Here is a 22615-nt window from a genome sequence, read left to right as displayed (position 1 = left end):
ACCGAAACATTTGCATTCCCCAAAAATGTTATAAATATAGATTTGAATAGATTCAACTGTAATCTATCTGTATACCCTATAAATGAATGATTTTTCTTCAAAATGCGGTTTATACAGCATGTATGAATCATATACAATTAATTTTAGCGACAACGTTGCGACATTTCGGTTGCGGGTTCAACCTTTAATCTTCTGCACAACTCAAGCCGATCGGCGAGATCGCTGATTTCAACATCGGCCAATCCGTGGGAAAAAGTAATTCTTCAATACTTGATTGGGTTACAGAAAATTTCATATTGAACAACAAACAGAACAATAATGATTTTTTTAAAAATATAAACTAGGGCAAAGTAGATTATTTCCCCGGAAAGATTCCTGTAAGTGTTGTATGAAAAAAAAATATAACAACGCAAAACATGTTTTCAACTTGGTTTGGTGCTCGTACTGAAATACAACCTTTCATAAGTTACAAAAAATAATATGTACAGAAGTATTCAATTGAATTCTTCGCAGCAAATGACCCTAAAAATATCTATAGAATAATAGAACCAGAAACGAAAGAGGCTGCAAGAATATCAAGAACTAAAATTTAAAAAATTAGCACAGTATTATAATTTGAAATATAAAATTATCCACTTACATGTAGCTGCCTCGTCTTCTTATCATCAAATCAGCAATCCAGAAGTACTTAAATCACTTACACCTATAATTACACACGAAAATTAGTAAGCTATTTGAAAAATCTTCAAAATTTACATTAATAACTTAGTTCAAAAGAAGAATCAGTAATTAACATTTCCATCTGGTCATTCTTTCAAATTTCATTAAATGTCCATTTCACGAACATATAAAATTAGTCTTGATTTTGTAATATGCAAATTATTAGCAAAGAGTTATTTGAACACTAATCACCACAAGAACAAAACAAAAAATAACTTTGTAATTAATTTTAAGTACAACTAACGCGCACTACGTAAAATTAATGGCGACAAAGCGAACTTCCACCTGCTTTTGTACCAATTTGGAAAACAAACTATGAAAATAATTAATAAAAATTAATCTAAATGCAAACTAAAAGAGATAAACGATAAATATTCCTCAACTAATAAAAACGCAAAATGTTACCCTAAAATGTTTCTTTAAATGCACTCATCTTACAAGATTTTATTTTATAAAGAAACTTTACTTAATTTAAATATACAATACATGACAAAAAAAATTATTACAATTTTGTTGTACAATCAATATCTCAGATATTCACCTTGTTTTTCAATGTTAAAGCTTAGACAGTATAATGTGTGCATTTCTACAGGATTTTTATTCAACAAATTTGTGGTAAATATCATGCCTTACATAGACTTATTCCTAAATAGTAACTAAATAAAAACTATACACTAGTAACTGTTAAAAGCAGTTTCCTGAAAGAAATGTACATATTAATTTACCCAATTCTATACATCATCTATTTTTTGCTCCAAGTACTGATCAGATATAAAAGATGATGCAAACTAATTGTATTACTATGCTTGCAGCAAAAAATATGACAAACATTTTACATAAAAAAATACTTCTGTAATGAACAATTATAGTACATAAACTTATTACATTAAATATTATTAATAGAAGTAATTTTTGTACATAACTCTTAAATGGTTTTTGTAAGTTAACACGATAACTAAAACTCGAACAAATTTTTCAGGGTATTCACATATTTTCTCATCTTTTTTTATTTATATTTTCAAGAGTAAAAATATAAATTCACCCAGAATAAAACACATTCGTCAAGTTTAGTATTTATTATCTTCGGAAAAAATTAACAAGTAGAAAAATTAAAATCGCGTTAAATCACATATATACACAACTCCGTCCATAAGCACAACAAAAAATTGTCAGTATCATTTATTTATCATTAATTTAGCTAAAAATGATCAGATTACCTTTGAGATGATAGAATCTGATGGGTGCTGTGGCGGCGACTATGGTACAATAAATTTCTCCCAATGGCACCCTCTAACCATCGCGACTGGACCTCCAAGGAGCATCCTAAATATAATGTACAATTGATAGTGAGTGATTTCTATCTGGAAAGACTATGATACAATTTGTCTTGTGAAAACTCCACCTGTGTGTTATCGACCCTCAGGTGTTGAGGAAGCTTGAAGAAAAATTCATGTTTCAGGGACTCATCCAGTGTTATTCGTTTAGATGGATCATACTCCAGCATGAGGTCAATTAGTTCAAACAGAAGATGCTCATCTTCATTGTCAGAACACAAATATTTATGTAGAGGTTTACAATTCTCCCGAACATAGCGCCCCGAAGAACTTCTATCATCCCATTCCAGTTCACCTTTATAGAAATAGCCGGTCTTTGATTTTCTGGTCATCTTTGAAGGCAGTTCTCCCAGTATTCGCTCCATCATAGCAAAGTGCTCACGATTTTCATGCGTTTGGAACATGGTACTGCCATGGTACAACTCAAAAAGAATACACCCTATGGACCACACATCACAAGGTTGCGACCAACCTAATTCTAACATCACTTCAGGTGCACGATAATGTCTGGTTGAAACCACCGATGAATGATGTTCATGATCAAATGTAGCGCTTCCAAAATCTATCAACCTAATCTCACTGTTTCTTACTCGCCTGTAAGGTTTGGAACTGTATTTTTCATCAACAACAATGTCGTATTCTGAATTAACAAATAGTATATTCTCAGGTTTCAAATCGGTGTGAGTCAATTTAATTTGATGAAGGAAACGCACAGCAACACAAAGCTGATGAGCCATATGCCGTATCTGGTCCAGCGGGTAAGGCTGATAATCATTTTCCTTTAAAAAGTCAAATATACTCACACCTAACATTTCAAAAGCAATGCACATGTGGCCATAATAGTTTAACCAATTGTACATTCGCACACATAAGAATAAGCTGTCTGGGTCAAACTGTGAGATTTTCTCTAATACTTTGATTTCCAGCATTGCCGCATCCCTGTATTTCTCTCGGTTTTTAATAATCTTTAATGCAACTGTAGTCTGATCCTGTGAATCCTTAACTTTGACAACTTTACCAAATGTTCCTTCACCTAACGTACTAATAATTTCATATCTATCTCCAATTATATCACCAGGTTTGTACATGAGATGTCCCTCCTTATCATCTGCAATCGGACCTTCCTGATGCCTTTCACGCGTACTTGTTCGGCGGCGACTGGAATCATCTCCATGCCTGTGGTGTCTTCGATAGCTCCTTTCTCCTGAACTGCGCCTGTAACTGCGATGATGATCTCCGCTCTCGTTTCTCCTACGTGTATGTCTGTCTCTATTCCTGCTCCTACTTCTATGATGTCTCCTCCTTCTAGAAGAAGACCTCACTCTTATAGAATGGCGCTCATCAGAATAGTCCCTCCGATGATTTGTATGATTGTTATGCCGACGACTGCGGGATCGCGATCTTGTGCGAGAACGTGGCATTTTTTCTCGATATGAAGGCAGTTTTCTTTTGGAAACCGTCGCTGCGGGACGGTCTGAAGTAGAAGTAGTAGTTGGATTTAGGCAATTGAGGTTTGCAGAGGAGGTTGAAGGTTGTTGTTGCTCATCAACTATTCCATAACTTTCCCAGTTTCGCGGTCTGAAATGAATTGCCTTGAATTACAAACACAGGCAAATCATAGTTCGCTAGTAAAGTCGTGATGATCACTATTGTTCACACTTGAGTATAAAGTAACAGTTGATACTTTTTTCTTAAAATTCTTTTATTATTATTCCGCTAATATTATTATAAGCAATTAGCATTCAATGTAAATCTCAACTAAATGGATATATATATATATATATATATATATATATATACAGGTAATAAAATGTGTGTAGTTAGTAACAATCTTATAATATAAATGATTATGTCACGTAATATTAAAATGGAGATTTTAATTTTAGTTTTAGTCTGAATCAGGTTAAAACATAGTGAAAACTATTGTATCATGAACAACTCAAGCTACTCATAATGCCATTTCATACCAATTCTAAATTTAATTTGAAAACGATAACTACGATGCATTATTAATATCTTAATATCAATCGAATAGTAATGACACTTGGAAATAACTTATTTAAACGATTTTCTGTTAATAAAATTAGTACATCTGCACAGTGACTGTTTTAATATCATGGCATGGGGTATACATATTGATTAAGTTATTGCAGATAAAAAGCTGAAATAATATGAAAGAAGGTGATGGTTTGAGCACAAATATCGTATTTTATTAAATGGGTCACAAGCAGTTGCAATAAAGAATATGTAAAGCCATTGATATTAGTAAACATTGATCTCTATGAATCAGCATCTTAAGCACAGAAAAAGTGAAATCCAATATATCTATACTCACGTACGAAATGATCTTGTAGGGTCACAATTTGAACATTATCAACATATTATCAAATAAATAAATCGGCAAATGGTGTGTAATAATTGAAATTCCATAGTCTTGACATATTGATACGCCTGAATTTTCATCGCGTAAGCTTTGAATTAAAACACAAACCAAAAATAATAGAAAAACAGCTGTCACACGTCGGACGCAATATAACCTTAATTTTAAATCGTGTTAAAGTCTTTAATGTTAGATGTTAGAAAAAAGGCAATTATAAGATTATCTCACGTAAATGCCCTCCACATCATTTCTAGCATATTCTGCACGAAGTACTGAACGTCTTTACACCACCACCACGAGGGCCAATACTCGTACAGAGCTTGCATTGAATTAACGTAAATATTTCGTAAAAACACGTATTAAATTTTGTAACTTATTAAAAATATCTTACTCATTAAAAATTTTAACCATCTTAGTGGCACTCGATAAATATGTGGAACGCCATACAGAATTTTATTCACTCGACGCCACAAGATGGCTGCCAGCCACACTCAGAAAGAGAACACCATAGAACGACTGAACGGAACAAGCGTACAGAGTAGCGCCTTCTCACCAAGAACACGGTGCGATAGACAGGCCTGACACCGGCTGTGTCACGCACTATCGTTTACGTCAGTGCTGACACTCTGACGTTGGCTAAAACTAGTACGAAGTTGGTACACGGACAACGGAAAATAATTTAAAATAATAAACTATGAAAATGTTCGAATCAACGCAAAAAATATTAACTTATTTAAAGAATGATATATTATTGACTATTAGATTATAATAAATATGACTTCAAGTAAAAATTACTGCGAGATATATATACATCACTATTAAAAATTTATTTCTCTGTGGGCCGAACTTTTGTTTTATATAAGAAAAAATTAGGGGCACAAAACGTCAGTAGTTATATGCAAATGAAAAATAAAAATTCTCATTGCATAAATTTTGTAGCATTAATGATTTATATAATCATCACACTTCGGTGTATAAAAATGCTATTTCAGGTTGAAAAGCCTGAGGTTAAGATCATAAATGTGAATATTGATTGTCTGAACCAAGATATAGAATTAAGATTTATACGTCATCTTCTATATATATAAAAATAAGTCGGGTTTTCCTTCCTGACAAAAGAACTCCAGAACGCACGAACCGATTTCGACAATTTTGCATTCGTTGGAAAGGTCTCGGGCTCCGCAAGGTTTATAGCTAAGAAAATTAGTGGTGCATGGCATCTTGCCCTAATGCAAATTGCTGGAATTTCACGCACCGTAATTAAAAATTCGAATTATTCCTTTTCAATCAAATTTTTCCTTTTCAAATATAAAACAAACAAAAAAATTCTTTATATTTCTCATTAAATAAATTGTGTTATCACAAAGAAATAAGGTTTGATATCTTGAAATCAAGCTTTATTTTTATGTTATTAGGTATTCTAAATAACCCCAATCGCCAGTTTACATCTGTTTTTGAAAATAACAGAAGACGAAATTTATTCCTTTATTGGCCAATAATTCTCAGGATGCGAAAACTTTGCAAAGGAACTACTTAATTTATTAATCGCTGGAAGATATCGCGCTAACTCAATTTTCACAAGTTAAATTATTTGTTCCAGGCCTAATGTGATATCGTATAATTACTTATCTATCGATTTGCTCATTAGCAATGATCATCGGTAATTGTTTAATAAATCCTGCCGATATTAGTACTGTCCCCTCCCGTTTCAAAATTCTTTTTCTTTCATTGTGAGATGATTCTCTTGGCCCCAAGACAAAATCGGAGCCGACCAGTGACTGTACGAAAACACCTTTGGTACTAAAAACTCGGCATCCGTTCGGCGAACACCTCAGTGTTAACGGACAGCGCGCTACGCAAGCACGCCAGTTGAAACGCTCGCTGGAAATCATTTCAGAATTTCCTAATGCAGATAGATTATTGGAAAAATTCAGTTGATTCCTAGCTCGTTTATTAAGAGGAGGAAAATTACATGAAATTACTTTCGCGGTAAACTATAGTGCATTCGTTCGAGCGCAACTGGGTTTAAACGGTTCGAATTTGCGGAAGCGGCTGAACTTAGTTAAATCCGTTGTACAAGTGAAGGATTCGAAAATGCCGAATAAGACTAATTTTCAGTGAACTGTTTTTCATGCACAGTGATGTTTAAGAATGTGGAATTGTGATCTAATTGAAATAGTGATTACTTCAAAATGTGTTCGTTTAACGTCATAAGAAATTTAGAGTAAACTTTAGTAAGACAAGAAAGTGCCATTTAGAGAAGATAAACTGTGATCTTAGAAATTGGTGTGGAGTAGCAAATAATTAAGTAAGCTAAATTAATAGTAATAAAAACAGAACCTATATTACTACAGAAAAAAACTTACAATTATTCAAAAAATTAAAATCATAAAATTAAGTTTTATCGACCAAATAATTAACTCAATTGGCACAAAATTTTTAAATATTTCATTTATGTATCTTTCACTCATGGTATATTAAAAATCTAGGATTCCGCCAAATTTACAATTAATCATCAATTTTAGATAAAAATCGTATACGTCCATTTGTTGCAAACTAAAGCTTTAATAAAATTTACAATAAATCAATAATTTACGATAAAAATCTTAACATCATATTTTGCGACACCCCTTTAACATAATATTTATGAAATTGGCATCGTAAATTAAATTTTCATAGAACACACCATAAACTAGATAAGCACAAAATTTTAAGAATTTAACTTAAGCAGATCTCTTTAAAAACGCAAGGCTATAGTAAAATGGTAAAATCAAAAAAATCGTCTATTTTTGACCAAAATCATTACCATAATTTTGAAAAATCCAAATAATTTTTTTGTAAAAATCTTCATTATTATATTTCGATAATTGGCATCGTAAAATGAATATTTATTGAACTCATAATTAACTAAATAAGCACAAAATTTTAAGTAATTAATTTAACTATTAGGTATTTAATATATATTTCTGCTATTTGTCTAGAAAGCCAACTATTAAAAAATCGAAGCTTTTATAAAATTTTCAATAAGTCATCAACTTTTTAAGAAAAACTTTAATATTAAATTTTGGGATAATAACTATAATACGCTAAACCTTCTTAAGAAAGAATAAGTCTAAGAAAAGTTGAATTAACAATATATATATATATATATATATATATATATATATTATATTAAATGTTAAATATGAACAAAGCAACACAGATTTTTTAACAACTTTATTTTATAATTACAAACGTTTCGAGACCATGGTGTGCCTCATCTTCAATAAACAAGTAATGCAATTTCAATAAACAGTTACTTATTACTATACATTATTTAATATTTTATTTAAACTATATTTAACTTTTGAGTTAGACAAAAAAAGTTTAAATAAAATATTAAATAATGTGTAGTAATAAGTAACTGTTTATTAAAATTACACTGAAGATGAGGCACACCATGGTCTCGAAACGTTTGTAATTATAAAATAAAGTTGTTAAAAAATTTGAGTGTTGCTTTGTTCATATTTAGCATTTAATATTCGTTCCACTCATATCACAAAATTCTGTAATATGTATATATATATATATATATATATATATATATAAGGACTACAGATTTATTTATGGTAATAATTAGATAGTTCGGTAGCTAAGAATGCGTATAATATCATAATAAGAATTCGAAGAGTTAATGAGATTTCGTATCATTCAATTCATGATGATAAATCATGATGCATCAATTAATAGAACATCTGCTTGCAATATTATTATTAAACAAATGCATTGAATGAGTCTACGTACGGATATATATATATATATATATATATATATATATATATATATATATATATAATTAATATGTGTAAATAAGACATTGCATAACTGCTGGTCTTCGTGTAGAATACTCGAAGTCGGCGTGCAAGCGTACGCTGTGTAGAAAGTGAATCTTATTGAAAGCGAACCATGAAAAAAATACTCAAGAGTAACATCAAACTAAGAAATCGCCTCTACCTCCGTATTCCATCTTAGTAGATCCGACACAAAAACATTTACAAATTGCGAAAGACGGATATCAAAGCAATATTGCATATTTCGTAGAATATAAATTAAATAAAATTTGTTGGATATGTTAGTGATGCACCAAGAGATAGTTAAATAATGTCTTCACAGTGTCTACATAAAAGACTAATATCAATTTTCGATGGCATTTTATAAATTTATTAAATGATCTGTAGTGTATTAGATACGTACGAAATATAAAATTTGCAAACGTATCAAAAGAAAATATATACAAGACATAGAAAATCCAGAAATATTCTAAAATAAAATCGGGAATAAAAAAACTTGCTTATTCATAAAAATGCTATTAGAAAAAAATGTGTGCGCATACACATTTATAAACAAAAACATATAACGAGTGAAACCTTATTAATATTCCATAATAATTTCACCAAAATTAGTGTACATTATTCTATAACATCCTAGAAGCAAAAAAAATCAAATATTAACTTTATAATACCAAGTTATAACCCTTTACATTAATAGGGCTGTCCCACTCTATCGGGTACGGCAATTTACACTTCAACCTGGATCAACGTGTCATTCCAGGTTGCAGGAAAATTTGCTGTGCCGGTTAGACCTGGGACAGTCGTGTTACTGTAAATTGTTAAAAATAGACATGATAAATGATTTTCTATGATTAAACTTGTATTTATCGAGTACAACAATGATGATTATTATCTTCATAAGTATCTAATACTTTTTTCAACAATATTTTACACATTTGCAATGTTACACAAAAAATCTTGTTGTGTTGTTTACATTCCGAATTTATACAATTTTGTATTAGTCGTATTTTTCATAACTGATATAAAATAAAAACTAACTCGGTTCAAAGATTATTACTCCTAAATGCCTATTAAAGTTGCATAAACGTTAAATAAAAAGCTCCATTAAAGAATCAATCAAACATATTCTCCGTCATGTGAATAAATTAAAAGATTAAAAAAAAAAACAATATTTGCATAAAACTTTCTTAATTCATTTTTAATAAAATTGATTAGTGGCTAATTATGTTTTATAATATACAAAAAAATCCCGTGTATTGCTATATTACATAAAATTTAATGATTCGCTTGGCATATAATTTTGATAAGTGATATTCAAGACGATACCTATGAGTTCACTTTTATAATTGTCTTTAAATCAATTTGATAATTAATTTAATGCAATATTAATATCTGAAAATTTATAATTGATAATTTATGTAACTAATATTTAATAAATTCTTATAAGTTTCAACAAAAAATTATCTACGTTCTAAAATCAAAAACTATTGATGCGTTTCTATGACTAATGATAATTTTAAAGCATCTTTTCAAATACATTTTTCATTGTTTCGGTATCATTTTTTATGCCAAAATCAATGTCATGTGTGACCGAAATTTATACAATATAGAGAATACAGTTTGACATTGACTGTGAATAGCTTTGAGACAGTTAAATTTAATTATTGAAAACAATAAAATGATTTTATTAATATTGGTGTTTATACAAGTTCAACCAAATTTTTTGAAATTCTCTATACATTTTTTTATGTTTTTGTGTGTGTTTATGCAGATTTATTATACCAACAATACTATATTGCCCTATAAAAAGAATGATACACAATACAAGCAATTACGTGAGAGAAAGGCCAATTGAGATCCGCAACTACCGGATTTATTTGTAACAGTTCCATCTTCCTGATTTCCGACAACAATCATTTTTATGTTCAAGAAAATCTCATTAAAACTAATAAAATATATTTTAAATCGATATTAAAAATTCACCGTTAAATAATTGATAAAATACAAATTATCTACTGTTTACATCTAAATCTATTATAGACATTTATGCCATCTATTATAAAAATTACTAAAAGTATTGGAAAATAAATACTCAAGCCTATAAAAATCAATATACGCCATCCCAAATAATACAAGTAATCATATTTAATATAAAAAAGTTAATACCTCTATCCTTCGTCTATTCACCATTAGTAATATTTTCAATCACACTTATTTAGTATTCAAAGCAACAAACTTATCGACGCTTTCTAATAAAAAACGATGATGATAGAGTTTCATAATGTTTTGCAATATAGTAATAAAATGAATAATTAAATTTATACTTGAACTAAATAAATTACATTGAGGATTGATTTATTGAAGGCATTGCATATGGTATCAAAACACCATACCACATTATGTACATAGATTTCTATATAATACATATAGATAAAGTAAACACACAAAATTTTCCTTATATGATTATGTGCATAATTGTTTATACAAATATGCATATATTCTCATATTATTTTTAAATTAAATTACAATATTCTCATTTGTTATTACCTCGCAGGCATGCGCAGTATTTTTCTTATTATAAATATGCCGACAAATTTGCTTTTATAAATGATGATCCTTCATAACAATAATTCAATAATCTGTGTATAAAGGTCACACTTGTTTGCATCCATAAAATGAAAAAAAAAAAAACTTTTGATTCCGCCGCAATGACAGAAGAACAGATTGATAATACAGACAAGGTTATTGTCTACCTGTTGCAAAGGACTTCTTTATCGAGAACGGATTTCTTGGGAATACATCCTTCATGAGAAATCGAGTTGTTATGGAAATCGTATGCAAAACAATAAGGAATAATTTTCTTCTGAATGTATAATGAACGCATTATTCAATAAGATCTAAAATTTATAAAAAAATACATTTTGTATTACATTTTGTATAATAATTTAACTAAGAATGTTCAAATGTTGAAGTTCGTTAATTTTCTATCATTTAATATCGTTTCGTCATATCAATATTCTTCATCAAATAAAATTTCGTAAACGAAAAGTATTCAAACTTCAAAATAAAATACATCTTTATTAAATATGCGGAGCTTTCAAGCTTTGAGCTTTACGTTTACGACAGGGCGTCTCCACCGTATTTCCCTCCATGGAAATTGACACAAGGATTTGAGTTTATCAATAATTGATTTATATTTTAAATAAAATTTAAAAAATGTACAATCTCAATTTGGTAATACGTCCCTACAACTTACTAAATCATTCATAAAAAACTATATGCTTAATACTCTTTGAACAATAGATGTAAATATTTTATCCAAAATTATGTCAAACCCCATAATTGGTGTTTAGCCAAACTTCGAAGCAATTATGATTTCTAATCCAAACTATATTTGGTGTTACAGTCCTCATTTGAGTGTATAAAACGTCAAATACATATCTAATTATTATTTTATAAACCATTGGCATTAGACGGTTTATGATTACACGATTTTATCGTTAATGGTTTCCTATGAAAAGGTCATTTCATTGAGCAACAATACAAGACACTTGTGCAAAAACTATAAATCTTAGATGCAAAGAATACAAGATGCAAAAAATTAGTTAATATGTCGTAATAAAAAATACGAAATACTTTAAAATATTAAATTAAAATAATACTTAATATTCACTTTGAGTCGAGTAACGTGCAAATGTCATCAGAAACAAGTTTATCGAACTTGAGTTATTATAAATAAAACAGATTCGAGTTGAAAGTAATACAAATGCTAGTTGTTTTGTAAATACGATATCTTAATTGAGATAAATCCGCAATGTCATAACAATCTTCGTGATGTAAACTTAATATGAAATTAATTCCCACATCGAATGCTGGTATTTTAAATTCGTTTGCAAAATCAGAGTTATCGTGGGTAAAAAGATAAATTGCGACAGCAGATCTATTTACACAAACTAGGAAGTTTTGGAACCTATAATAATAATGATTTTTTGATACGAGATGTAATTGATGGGGAATTTTGATGACGTACATAATATTTACAAATTAGACTGACGAAAGTTTTTACTAATAATAATATATAATAATTAAAATTCCACAATAAACCAAACATCTACCTAATGTCACACAAAAAACTAAATCCACTATTCCACCAAAAAAACATCATCCTCATATTTTTGCTGCCATTTTAACGTCATATTCAATTTAGCTATGTTTGCTCAATAATCGATATTCAAATTTGCAAATTTTCTATTTATATAAATAAATCATATCTTATGTAACATTAATGATATGTGAAAACGTATAGAAATTCTACAACCGTATATACTAACAATATTATCTACAGGGAAATCGTACGAATATAATACAGATCCGTTATAAAATTATGTTGAAATAAAATTTTATTGCAAAATATAGTAAACAAGAAATATGAAGATGAAATGTAGTATATTGGAAATAAAATTGTAAACGTCTCAAAGGAGAAGTTGATGTTAATAAATATGTTCTCTATAAATGACCAGATGACGAGAGACAAATAAAATTTATGTGTATACACTTTTTGAGCATAAACAATTACAAATACTGTTAAAAACTTTATGAGATTTAAATTAACCTCTAGATTAACAGTATATGTAACGGTTTAATGCATTTTTTGTAATAAAATCCGCCGCCGATACTTCGATTACGTACTGCATCGTCGTGTCTCTCACATCTCGATTTATTTTACATCCAGTGCAAAGAAACTTATTGAAATCGAAAGTAATAAAACGTGTAATACAACAATCGAATTTTTATTTGTATTATCATTTTAATATGAAATAAAATGATGTATAAATCAAGCTTAAAATTGTATTCGTTTCCAGTTTTGATTTTTTATGACTCTCACTGCTGTGCGTCTCGATGGCGTCGCCGTTCGTGATTTATTCTTTGGCTTTATTACTTATTTATGCGTTTTGAATTACTCAAAGGAAAGTTTCTGTATATTACGTTATTGAAATTTGGCAAAAAGAAATATAATTAAATAATAGACTCTTTGAACCTAATAAAAAACCAAGTACCAAATACATTTTTTCTAAAGGCAAGTTGCAGGAACCTTCCCCTTCAGGTCAACACTTCAACAACAGTCCATCGCAAATTTTCAATAAAATATTAAAATGTTTTTTTTAATAATTAGTTACGTAAAAACGGCTTGGTCAATCCTCACCAAAAAACTGATCAACTATGTATTTCCAAGTTTTTGGATTTTCAGAATCAAATCAGGATTTTTCACTGCGAGTTCTTATTGATTTTCATAAAATGGCTTTTAAATTTTTGAAATTGGTTCAGCCATTGTTGAAAAATCTTCAACAAAAAGTGAAACTATGGTTAGCATTACATACATATTTTCATCAATTCTGATGTCAAACAAATTCTGATTCAGAATGACGACATCAGTTTCATGTCAGGAAAACATAAAATGAGCTAATCAGATTTCTTGGAAAACATTACCCTTTTCTTCTGGAAGTTAATAATTAAAAATTTCTATACATATTTTAGCTTTACCAAATTAAGAAGGATTGGAATTGAACACTCATTAATTTAGTTCTAGTATTACTCTATGAAGAAATTAATATTGCAAAATTATCAAATGATAAATTTCTATTATTGCAAGATACATAAATAGATTTATGAGTATCATATACGTTGCAAGACAAAATCATTTGCTTCTATTAATCTATCAATCTATTGCTTAATCCAAAAACAAGTACAAAATCATTAGAAACAATCATGATGAAATTTGTAAAAGTAATAATTTTGTATTCTTTGTTTTATGAAAATTTTTTTTAGATGTTTTATGTAAATATAAAAAAGCACAATAGAATGGAAAAACCATATAAATTGCAATAATCAACAACAAAGTCGTTATGCCGGGTATTTTTGTAAGGTAAATACTTATTTGTATCGAATGATAGTGTCAGCATTAAATTGATCACCTTACGCAATACTAATTGACTTATAAGCAAAAATTGTTATTGAATGAATTTCTTGATAATTTGAAGCCAATGAAAACGAGTAAAATTATTTCATCTTGTAGAAAATAACGTATAAATTTATAATTACGATTTGACATTAAATTACATATTTTTTGTTTCAGATCATGTCAAGACATATTATATTAATATCACTGACATGGCTGGCGTGGACTGCCCAAGCTTCAAATTCAAACGTAAGTATAATTTTTCTATGTATAAAATAACAGTAAATTTACATCTAAATAATAATAATTCAACTAAGTATTAATATGCAATGCATAAAATCTTGTAAATAAACATTCGCTTTCAATATGTGTCTGGTTATAATCCTAACGATCTTTTCTTAACATCTTAATATATATTCATTTAAAATCGTTTTGCAAATGCATGCAATGATACTTCTATAATTCTACTTTCAAATGATATATGATTAGTACAGTTTAGTAACAAATTTGCATAAACATTTATATGTGTGATTATTTATTAGTCGTAAAAACAAACATGGTCAATATAAAAAACAATGAAGTAGTAATAGATTAGTGAGAATGCTCATATGATGATCGTAACAGAATTTTGTTTAGCAAATGTGATATGAAAAACATCGATAAAAAATGATTAGCAAATGATGAATACCTTCTATGGATTATTTATTATTTGCATTTGAATAAACAGCTATCTGAATCAAATATTTAATTTAAGAAGATATTTATAATTTTATCACCAATACGACGCTTAAAGTTATGTGGTAATAATTTCTTTAGTTCACTTCTTAATTTTTTATTCTAATTATAATTTTGATTTATCGATAAATATGGTTATTTTATATGTTCTCCACATTTTAAAATTTAAAATCGTCATTAATTTGCTATTAAAACCGAATAATTTGCAATAAAACGAGAAAGTTAACAGTGCGACATTATAAAATAAAAATCTTGCACAAACTCGTGGGTCATATTAGCATACATTCTCACAGAAGATTTCATATGTTCATCTGAGATTCTAAAGAAAAAATAAAAAAAACAACTGATAATGAGATAAATGTCTCAAAGTGACAAACCAAGGCCTAAAGATTTTTTTGCTAAATAATAATTATTAGAAGGCGATGATAGATAAATTATCTTAAGTACTTAAATGCATTGCAATAACAAACAAATTAACAATATAATAATAGATGCAAATATAAATAATTAAAGCCCCTTTATAAAACTTAACAAACTTCATGATATAACTATTGAAATTATATTATTAGCGTATTTTTCTTTTATAGAATTTAATAAATAGTTCTAGAAATTGATCTGATTATGACAGACTAGTATATTGACAAGGTGATCGTGTATGTAACGGCAGCATTTTTGCTAGAGGCAATAAGATTATGTTATTAATAACGTTTTTCACATAATATAATTGCATTCAATTATATGAAACTTTTTCAAGTTTTATATTTTTTCTAAGTTAAATGTAAAATTACTGAATGCACTCTGCGTATAGCTCAAGTCTTATTTTTATATTGGCCTAGCATACAGCGATCTTCCACGACTAATTCTATTTCATACATGTAAAATTTTTGAAACCTACAATCAGTAGAATATTTCCAGAGCAATTCTTATAATAATTTCATGTATTTCAGAGATTTTTACTCAAGCAATTTTGTTTATTTGATTTATAGTATTTCTAAAATGCCATATTTATTTTTTAAGCATATAATTATCGTTATCGAATCGATATTCTGCATGGAGCTTTTGTACCAAAAAGCTGCTACCCCGGGGTGGGAGGCAGCACATAGTTAGACCGAGCTTATTCTTTTAAATTAAACATTTTTAAAAGATTCCCGTTCACAATCTGAAACTTCTTCAACTAATTCTATTTCATACATGTAATAATCAAATTAAAATGTTTGAAAAGCACTGTAGATAAAATTTTCTAGACCAATTCTTTTAATCATTTCATGTATTTCAGAGATTTTTACTCAAGCAATTTCATTTATTTTATATATAGTATTTTTAAAATGCCAAAATACGCCTTTTTGATTAAACCACCTTTATTTCTTAAGCATATAATTGTCGTTATCGAATCGATATTTTACCACAGCCAAACAAAAAAAAACAAATTTTAAATTATTCATTTCAGTTGTTAATAACCGGTACCCGACGCGATAAGTAAACTGGCCGTTCATATTACATAAACAAATGTCAACACATTGCGAATACGTGTTTATAAGTCAGAAATTGTATCTTGAATTAATTTCAATGAACTTGCTAGCTGACATTAAATCAATCAAGTCATCGATATCGTTCATTTCCTGAAACTTTATCTGATTGTATTGAATTTTTGTCCTACTTTGCGGATTAAGAAACATGGATTCGTGCATTGCTAATGTGTGACTATTGAAGATGTCGAAGGCGTGGCCTAGTTAGAAGAATAATGCAAGATCTATTTGCATATGTAATAAAATATTTTATAAGAATAGTAATAATATAAACTTATAAAGACAACAATAACTAGGTGTAAGTGTAAATTGTATCACATCTCTAATAGAGTATTAAGTGGTCCCTTAATAACAGCTCTTAAAATGGACATTGATGTTCGTCAGTTATATAATTTCAATATCATTATTATTATAGCTTTCATTAATTTATCCATATAATTTTTATTTATCTCTGTGAAGTCGTCAGAGCTTTGACTCTATATTTTGGTCTTACAAGCACCAACAAAGATAAATTAGATTCTAGAATTTGCAAATAAGTATCTAATATAAAAAACAAACTACTTGAGTCTTATTAGACATATCCTTGGACATATTGGATAATTATGAAGTACGACATGTCTTTCCATTGCAAAACACGCATTTCCTAATTAACCGCCGACGCATAACATTATGTAAGCAAATTGTCTTCATACTATTTTCAAAAACTTGAAATGCAAATATAGTAATTGATAACAAGCCAACAATTATTTTATCATCATAGATCAAAATTTCAATTAAATAAGCATTGTTAACAAGCTATGTTAAAATTTGTTTGCATGTGTACCTGGATTTTTATATAATGTGAATGTAATTATTGACCGCAAACATTACGTATTCTTGGACAGTGTGGGTGTTTTTAAAAGAATCAATATGTAACAAAAAAATATCATGCAAACAAATAATTATAATGATTTATTGCGCATTTGGATAGAATTATATAAAGCTATTTGTATTAATTTAGCGGCCAATAAGCTGAATTGAAAAAAGAAAAAAAAAAAGTCGCACACCTGGGGTCAAAACGTATAAATAAAAAATGGACTATATTTTTTTTTTCAAACTTTCAAATTTGTTATTAATGAAAACTGCTGTGAACTTAATGAGTGATAATAATAATCAATAGGCATTTTGTCCCAAAGTAGGGACCCAGAAAGGACAACTTGCAACCTAATTTTGCAACAATTTTGGTGTTAGGTGAAATTCATTGAAAATAGTCAATAAATTAAAATATGATTATTCTACCTTCTAAATCTATTAAAATCGCAGTCAAAAAACTCTTCATACAAATTTATCCATATATAGAGAACTCCTAGTTTGCAATATTGTGCAAATAAATTTAATCTTGAAGTTAAACCTTGTCTAATTATTTACTTAAATTTGCGTACGTAAAATGTATGTTTATTTTCTTCCGAAATTCAGTGAATCATGGACATTTTTGAAATTATAAAATTCCTGAAAATATGTTTTGTTTGAATAATCATAACACCCAGCAACATATTAATTCGTGTAAATTAATTAAAAAGAACCTAGTTTGGTAAAACCATTATTAATTAAATTAATATTATTTATTTCATTTAAATCGGGTAAATTTAAATTAAATTTGATAAGTTTGGAATTAAAGAATGATCAGTCTTAAAATCTTCATTGCTTATTCAAATTATGATTCAATAGTGTACTTAAATAATTGTAAGAATGTTGTAGGACAAATATTGAAATAGCACTTCACACAACAAGTCTTCAAGAATCAATGTCACTAACCACATTAATAATAGGCATTACATAATTTTGAATAATCTTTCAATTTCAAGTGATGTAAATTTGAATCTAATGAATCCTCCTTCTAAATCATTAATTAATCTTAACAGTCTTAGATAGTATTAAAATGCCTTTAATATACGTGTAAGTACTTGTACAAACTATCTGTTTGTGTTTCTATTATATGGCTTGATTCAAAGAAAAAAAAAACATTTGATAGCTTTTTTACTAAATGCGGAAGACATTTATAAACCTTTTGTGAATAATAGGTTATTATTATTTGTGTAGAAACTTCGAATAAAAAGTGAAATCAAGCAGAAAAAGATCGTGGAATTGCGACGCGTTTGATACTACAGAGAAATAGAGAATGCAGATTTGAGCTTGTATTCACATTGTTCTGGAACAGAAATTACTTTAGATTATATATATATATATATATATATATATATATATATATATATATTAATGCAATCTCGATAAATAATGAATCAAACCCAACGATTACATTTATTAGTAAATCCTACAATGGCATAAATGCCCTGTATCCAATCAAGTTTATTAAAATTCTTCATACCCAGTAGCACAAGGTATAACTATATATATATATATTAATATATATATTAATGCAATCTCGATAAATAATGAATCAAACCCAACGATTACATTTATTAGTAAATCCTACAATGGCATAAATGCCCTGTATCCAATCAAGTTTATTAAAATTCTTCATACCCAGTAGCACAAGGTATAACTGGTTATATTGGATAAGCAATTATGATTATTATATTTTAACGACATTTCTCGCAACTTCAAATTGACACCGTGAGTAATGATTCCGTCGGAGCTTGTTTTCGACGCGGATCGCCCTTGAGGGCCGCCACGTGCATATTATTCGAATATCAACTTAAAATAAAATTTTATTATTCATAAAAAATTTAATAAATAATAATAAACATAGATTGATAATAAGCTATATGGTTATTTTGCGGCGTGTTTTAAAAATAGGTTGATTAGCCCCAGCGCAGGCCCGAAAGCGCTGAGGTTAATCTGCAACCTAATTTCGCGACAAATTTAGGGTTAGCGATCACTCATTGTGTCTTTCTTTACCTTCCGCGTTGTATTTTCAATAGAAACTATTTTTTTCATGAAGAAAATATGTCTGATGTATGTGTACTATTTACATAGAAATGCATTTAGTATATTATTTAGTTTAATAGATACATAATTTAAAAATGCAAATTTAAATTTTATGCAGATAGAATAAGATAAATTATTACTGTAAATATCAACGTGCTAAGGAAAATATATGTTTTTCTATATTTCATTAACAAAATATAATTTTAATAATTTAACCATCAAAAAAATTAATAAATATTGAATAGATAAATTCCTTTAGCATTTTATCTGTATTGATCTGAAATTGCATAGTTTTAAAATTTTTGGTACTCTACATTCACTACATTTTTTTTTAAACTACAAAAATTTGGAAATGATTTTGAATTTATATAATTGATATTTTTTCATTTTTATTATTATGCGCAATCGCACATATATATTTCTTAATTCGAGATCATTATATTTAATTTAAATAATTATTAAATACCAGTATATAAAATTAAGTATTTTTATTAATTCTTATCATTAATTGAGATTCTGGCATGTTGGTGATAATATTTACCTATTTATTTATTCATTTATTTAGCATTTTATCTATAATTATCTGAAATTTCATAGTTTTAAAATTTTTGGTCTTCGATGTTTGAATGTCGTGAAATTGTAAATTTTTCATTGTTATTATTATGCACCACATATATATATATATATATATATATATATATAATAATTCCAGATTATTATATTTAATTTAAATAATTATTAAATTAGATATGAAATTAAGTATTTTTATTAATTCTTATCAATAATTGAGATTTTAGCATGTTCGTGATAATATTTACACACGCAAATTCTAATCATTTCAAATGATTAAAATCTCAAAATAATCGAATAGACTTCAAAAATTATAATCAAATTAAGCTGAATGCAATTGCATAAAAATACTTATAAAAGAATGTTTCAAATAACTCTATCTAATATATGTATGGTATTTTGATAAGAAAAGTACCTACGTCAAGCTTTTGGAATATCTTGAATGTAATGAATTCCATGAATTCATTTAATTTTCACATAAATATCGTTATCAAATTTATTCAAATTGTATTTCAAATATTAGAATATATATTCAAAACATCGTGAATTCTTGTGGTTACGACAACAATGGAAGGTGTAGAGATCTATGCAAAACTAATTAATATTATTGAATATTGTATTGATTATGGATTGACTTGATTATTTACCAATATACCAATCTGAAACTAAAAGTATTTTCCAGAGGGAATATATAAATTGCTTTGGTAAACTAATCTAGTTTTAAATATTCTAAAGTTTCAAACGCAATGCCAACAGCATTGATTTCAATAAATGCAAATTGAATGAAGTCTAGAGTAAAATAGAGATTTTCGGAAAAAAATGCAAGTGTTTTTCAAAAAAAAATGCAAGTATTTTTTATAATATGTGTTAGGTGTAGCTAATTAAATTTTATGTCTATTCCATATAAATTCAATGTCATCTTCACAAGTGTAATATATAACACTTATGAAACTTGTTAAATATGTATGAAGTACTTTTGAAAAAAGTACAGTAAAGAAGAGAATATCAATAAAAAATCATGCCAGCATTTTTCTAAATCGTGTTATATCAAAATTTATTTCTATAACTATTCAATGCCACCTGAACATGTGTGATATATGGCACTTAGACACCTATATACCCAGTGAGATAAACATGTCGAATGAAAGTTTTTATTTTATTTTTTTGTGAACTTCCGATGATCATCATCGACCATAACACGATAATGACTTTGATCGTTGTTCGTCTCATTTGGTTATTATATCAGTGATTAGGTTTTCACTTTCTTCTCCATCCCGGCAGAGAAAGTGTTTTGGTCGTGACAAAACATATACATGTAACAAAAAAAACAATGTTTGATGGGAACCTGGGATAATGTTTGCAAAATTTGTAATCGACAAGTTGTGGAATTGCCAAATTTAATTCATTAATTCAGTAATTTAAAGAAGGGGCTTAGCCGATCGCACAACTATTAACAAGAGTCCTTGACGAGTTCAACCAAAAAACTTTTAGATTTTTGAACACTGACCCATACATAGCTCATGTGAAATTTTCTGATATTTTCGGTTTCTAAAAATAATCATACAGTACAAAAACAATTCGTCAACAGTATTTGTCCCAAAATCCTTCGAACGTAATTATTACTAAATAAATATTGTGAACAACTATTTATACTTATAACGAGACATCGGCGGTTATGTGTCTTGACAAAACAAATTGAAAGTAACCTTGACTTCAGAAATAATAGAAAATAAACCGTTGTTTACACATAAAAACGTTAAAAATATTTATTCGAATCTTTACAAACTCGTCCCTTAATTTAATTCACACTTTTCATATTATCATGCAGTGTTGTCGCAAATTTGAAAGCTCCCATTTTTTTCTGTCAGTATCAAATTGTGATTGGATTTTCAATTCCAATTTTAACCACATCGTTATTTTGATGCATAAATAATAACAATAAGAATAATATCAGCAATGTCAACTTTTGAAATCTCACACAATACAATTTCCTGCTGTAAAACTTATATATAATACTACCAAGGTGATTGTAAGTTTCGTAATATCTTAATAAAAACGTAAAAAATATACAGTTTGATCGATTTGTGTTTTATTGATTTGTTCTACTTTGAAAAAACCTTGTACTTGAATTATTTTCGATTTGATTGGTATTGAAAAAATTGATTGAATGTCATAAGAAGTTATAGAGTAAAATATTTTAATATCAAAATATTGGGTAATAGCTTTTAACACTTGGATTCACTCATTTATTAACTACTCTTCTGCTCTTGAAAATTTTTTGAAATTAGTCTTTCACTGTATTCTTATTCGTATCTTTATATATAATCCAATTCGAAATATATCGCGTTTCTGATATTACTTGCGCCTGAATCTTATTCTGAAAGCATTGTATAATCTGAATATTACTATTTTCCTAAATAAACCTATACCTTTATGAATCTTGATATGTAAATAATTTATTGTCTACCAAAGCATTTTAAGAATTTGCCATCAGTTTATATCAAGAATTTGCTATATATCATGGATTTACAATTCCTATACAACATATTTAAGAATATCACAAATTCCTATGCAGTAATGGTGAATATATATACATATATATGTTTCCCATATCAAAATTCAAGAGTATCCGTTTA

General features: G+C 28.1%; 2 protein-coding genes across 10 annotated transcripts in view; one reads left to right on the top strand and one right to left on the bottom strand.

The window, feature by feature from the left end:
• Window positions 1–430: 430 nt before the first annotated feature.
• The window catches only part of LOC113383313 (dual specificity protein kinase CLK2-like), a 66857-nt gene continuing 44672 nt past the window's right edge, over window positions 431–22615 (bottom strand). The window contains exons 1-5 of one of the 9 annotated variants that reach the window (XR_003367739.1): window positions 4663–5021; window positions 2123–3632; window positions 1938–2043; window positions 641–703; window positions 431–564 (exon numbers count right to left, since the gene is read on the bottom strand). Coding sequence is in view for 5 of the 9 variants with exons in the window: in XM_026621575.1 (XP_026477360.1) it covers window positions 2078–3632; window positions 4663–4753; window positions 4826–4829 (1650 nt within the window). In the remaining 4 variants the exon portion in view is untranslated. Of the gene's footprint in view, window positions 565–640; window positions 704–1260; window positions 1419–1748; window positions 3633–4389; window positions 4592–4662; window positions 5022–22615 lie in introns of those variants that run through there. The other 8 variants (XR_003367737.1, XR_003367740.1, XR_003367738.1 and 5 more) reach the window with 8 other exon arrangements.
• LOC113383387 (A disintegrin and metalloproteinase with thrombospondin motifs 4) overlaps window positions 14430–22615 on the top strand; it is a 48929-nt gene continuing 40743 nt past the window's right edge. The window contains exon 1 of the mRNA XM_026621659.1: window positions 14430–14469. The gene's annotated coding sequence lies outside the window, so the exon portion shown is untranslated. The remainder of the gene's footprint in view (window positions 14470–22615) is intronic.

The sequence above is a fragment of the Ctenocephalides felis genome, unplaced genomic scaffold (assembly GCF_003426905.1).
Source record: "Ctenocephalides felis isolate EL2017-DRISC unplaced genomic scaffold, ASM342690v1 CF-g0.4_SCAFFOLD_03570, whole genome shotgun sequence".
Lineage (NCBI taxonomy): Eukaryota > Metazoa > Arthropoda > Insecta > Siphonaptera > Pulicidae > Ctenocephalides > Ctenocephalides felis.
The sequence above is the reverse complement of the archived record's forward strand: the minus strand, read 5'-3'. Positions and strand labels throughout refer to the sequence as shown.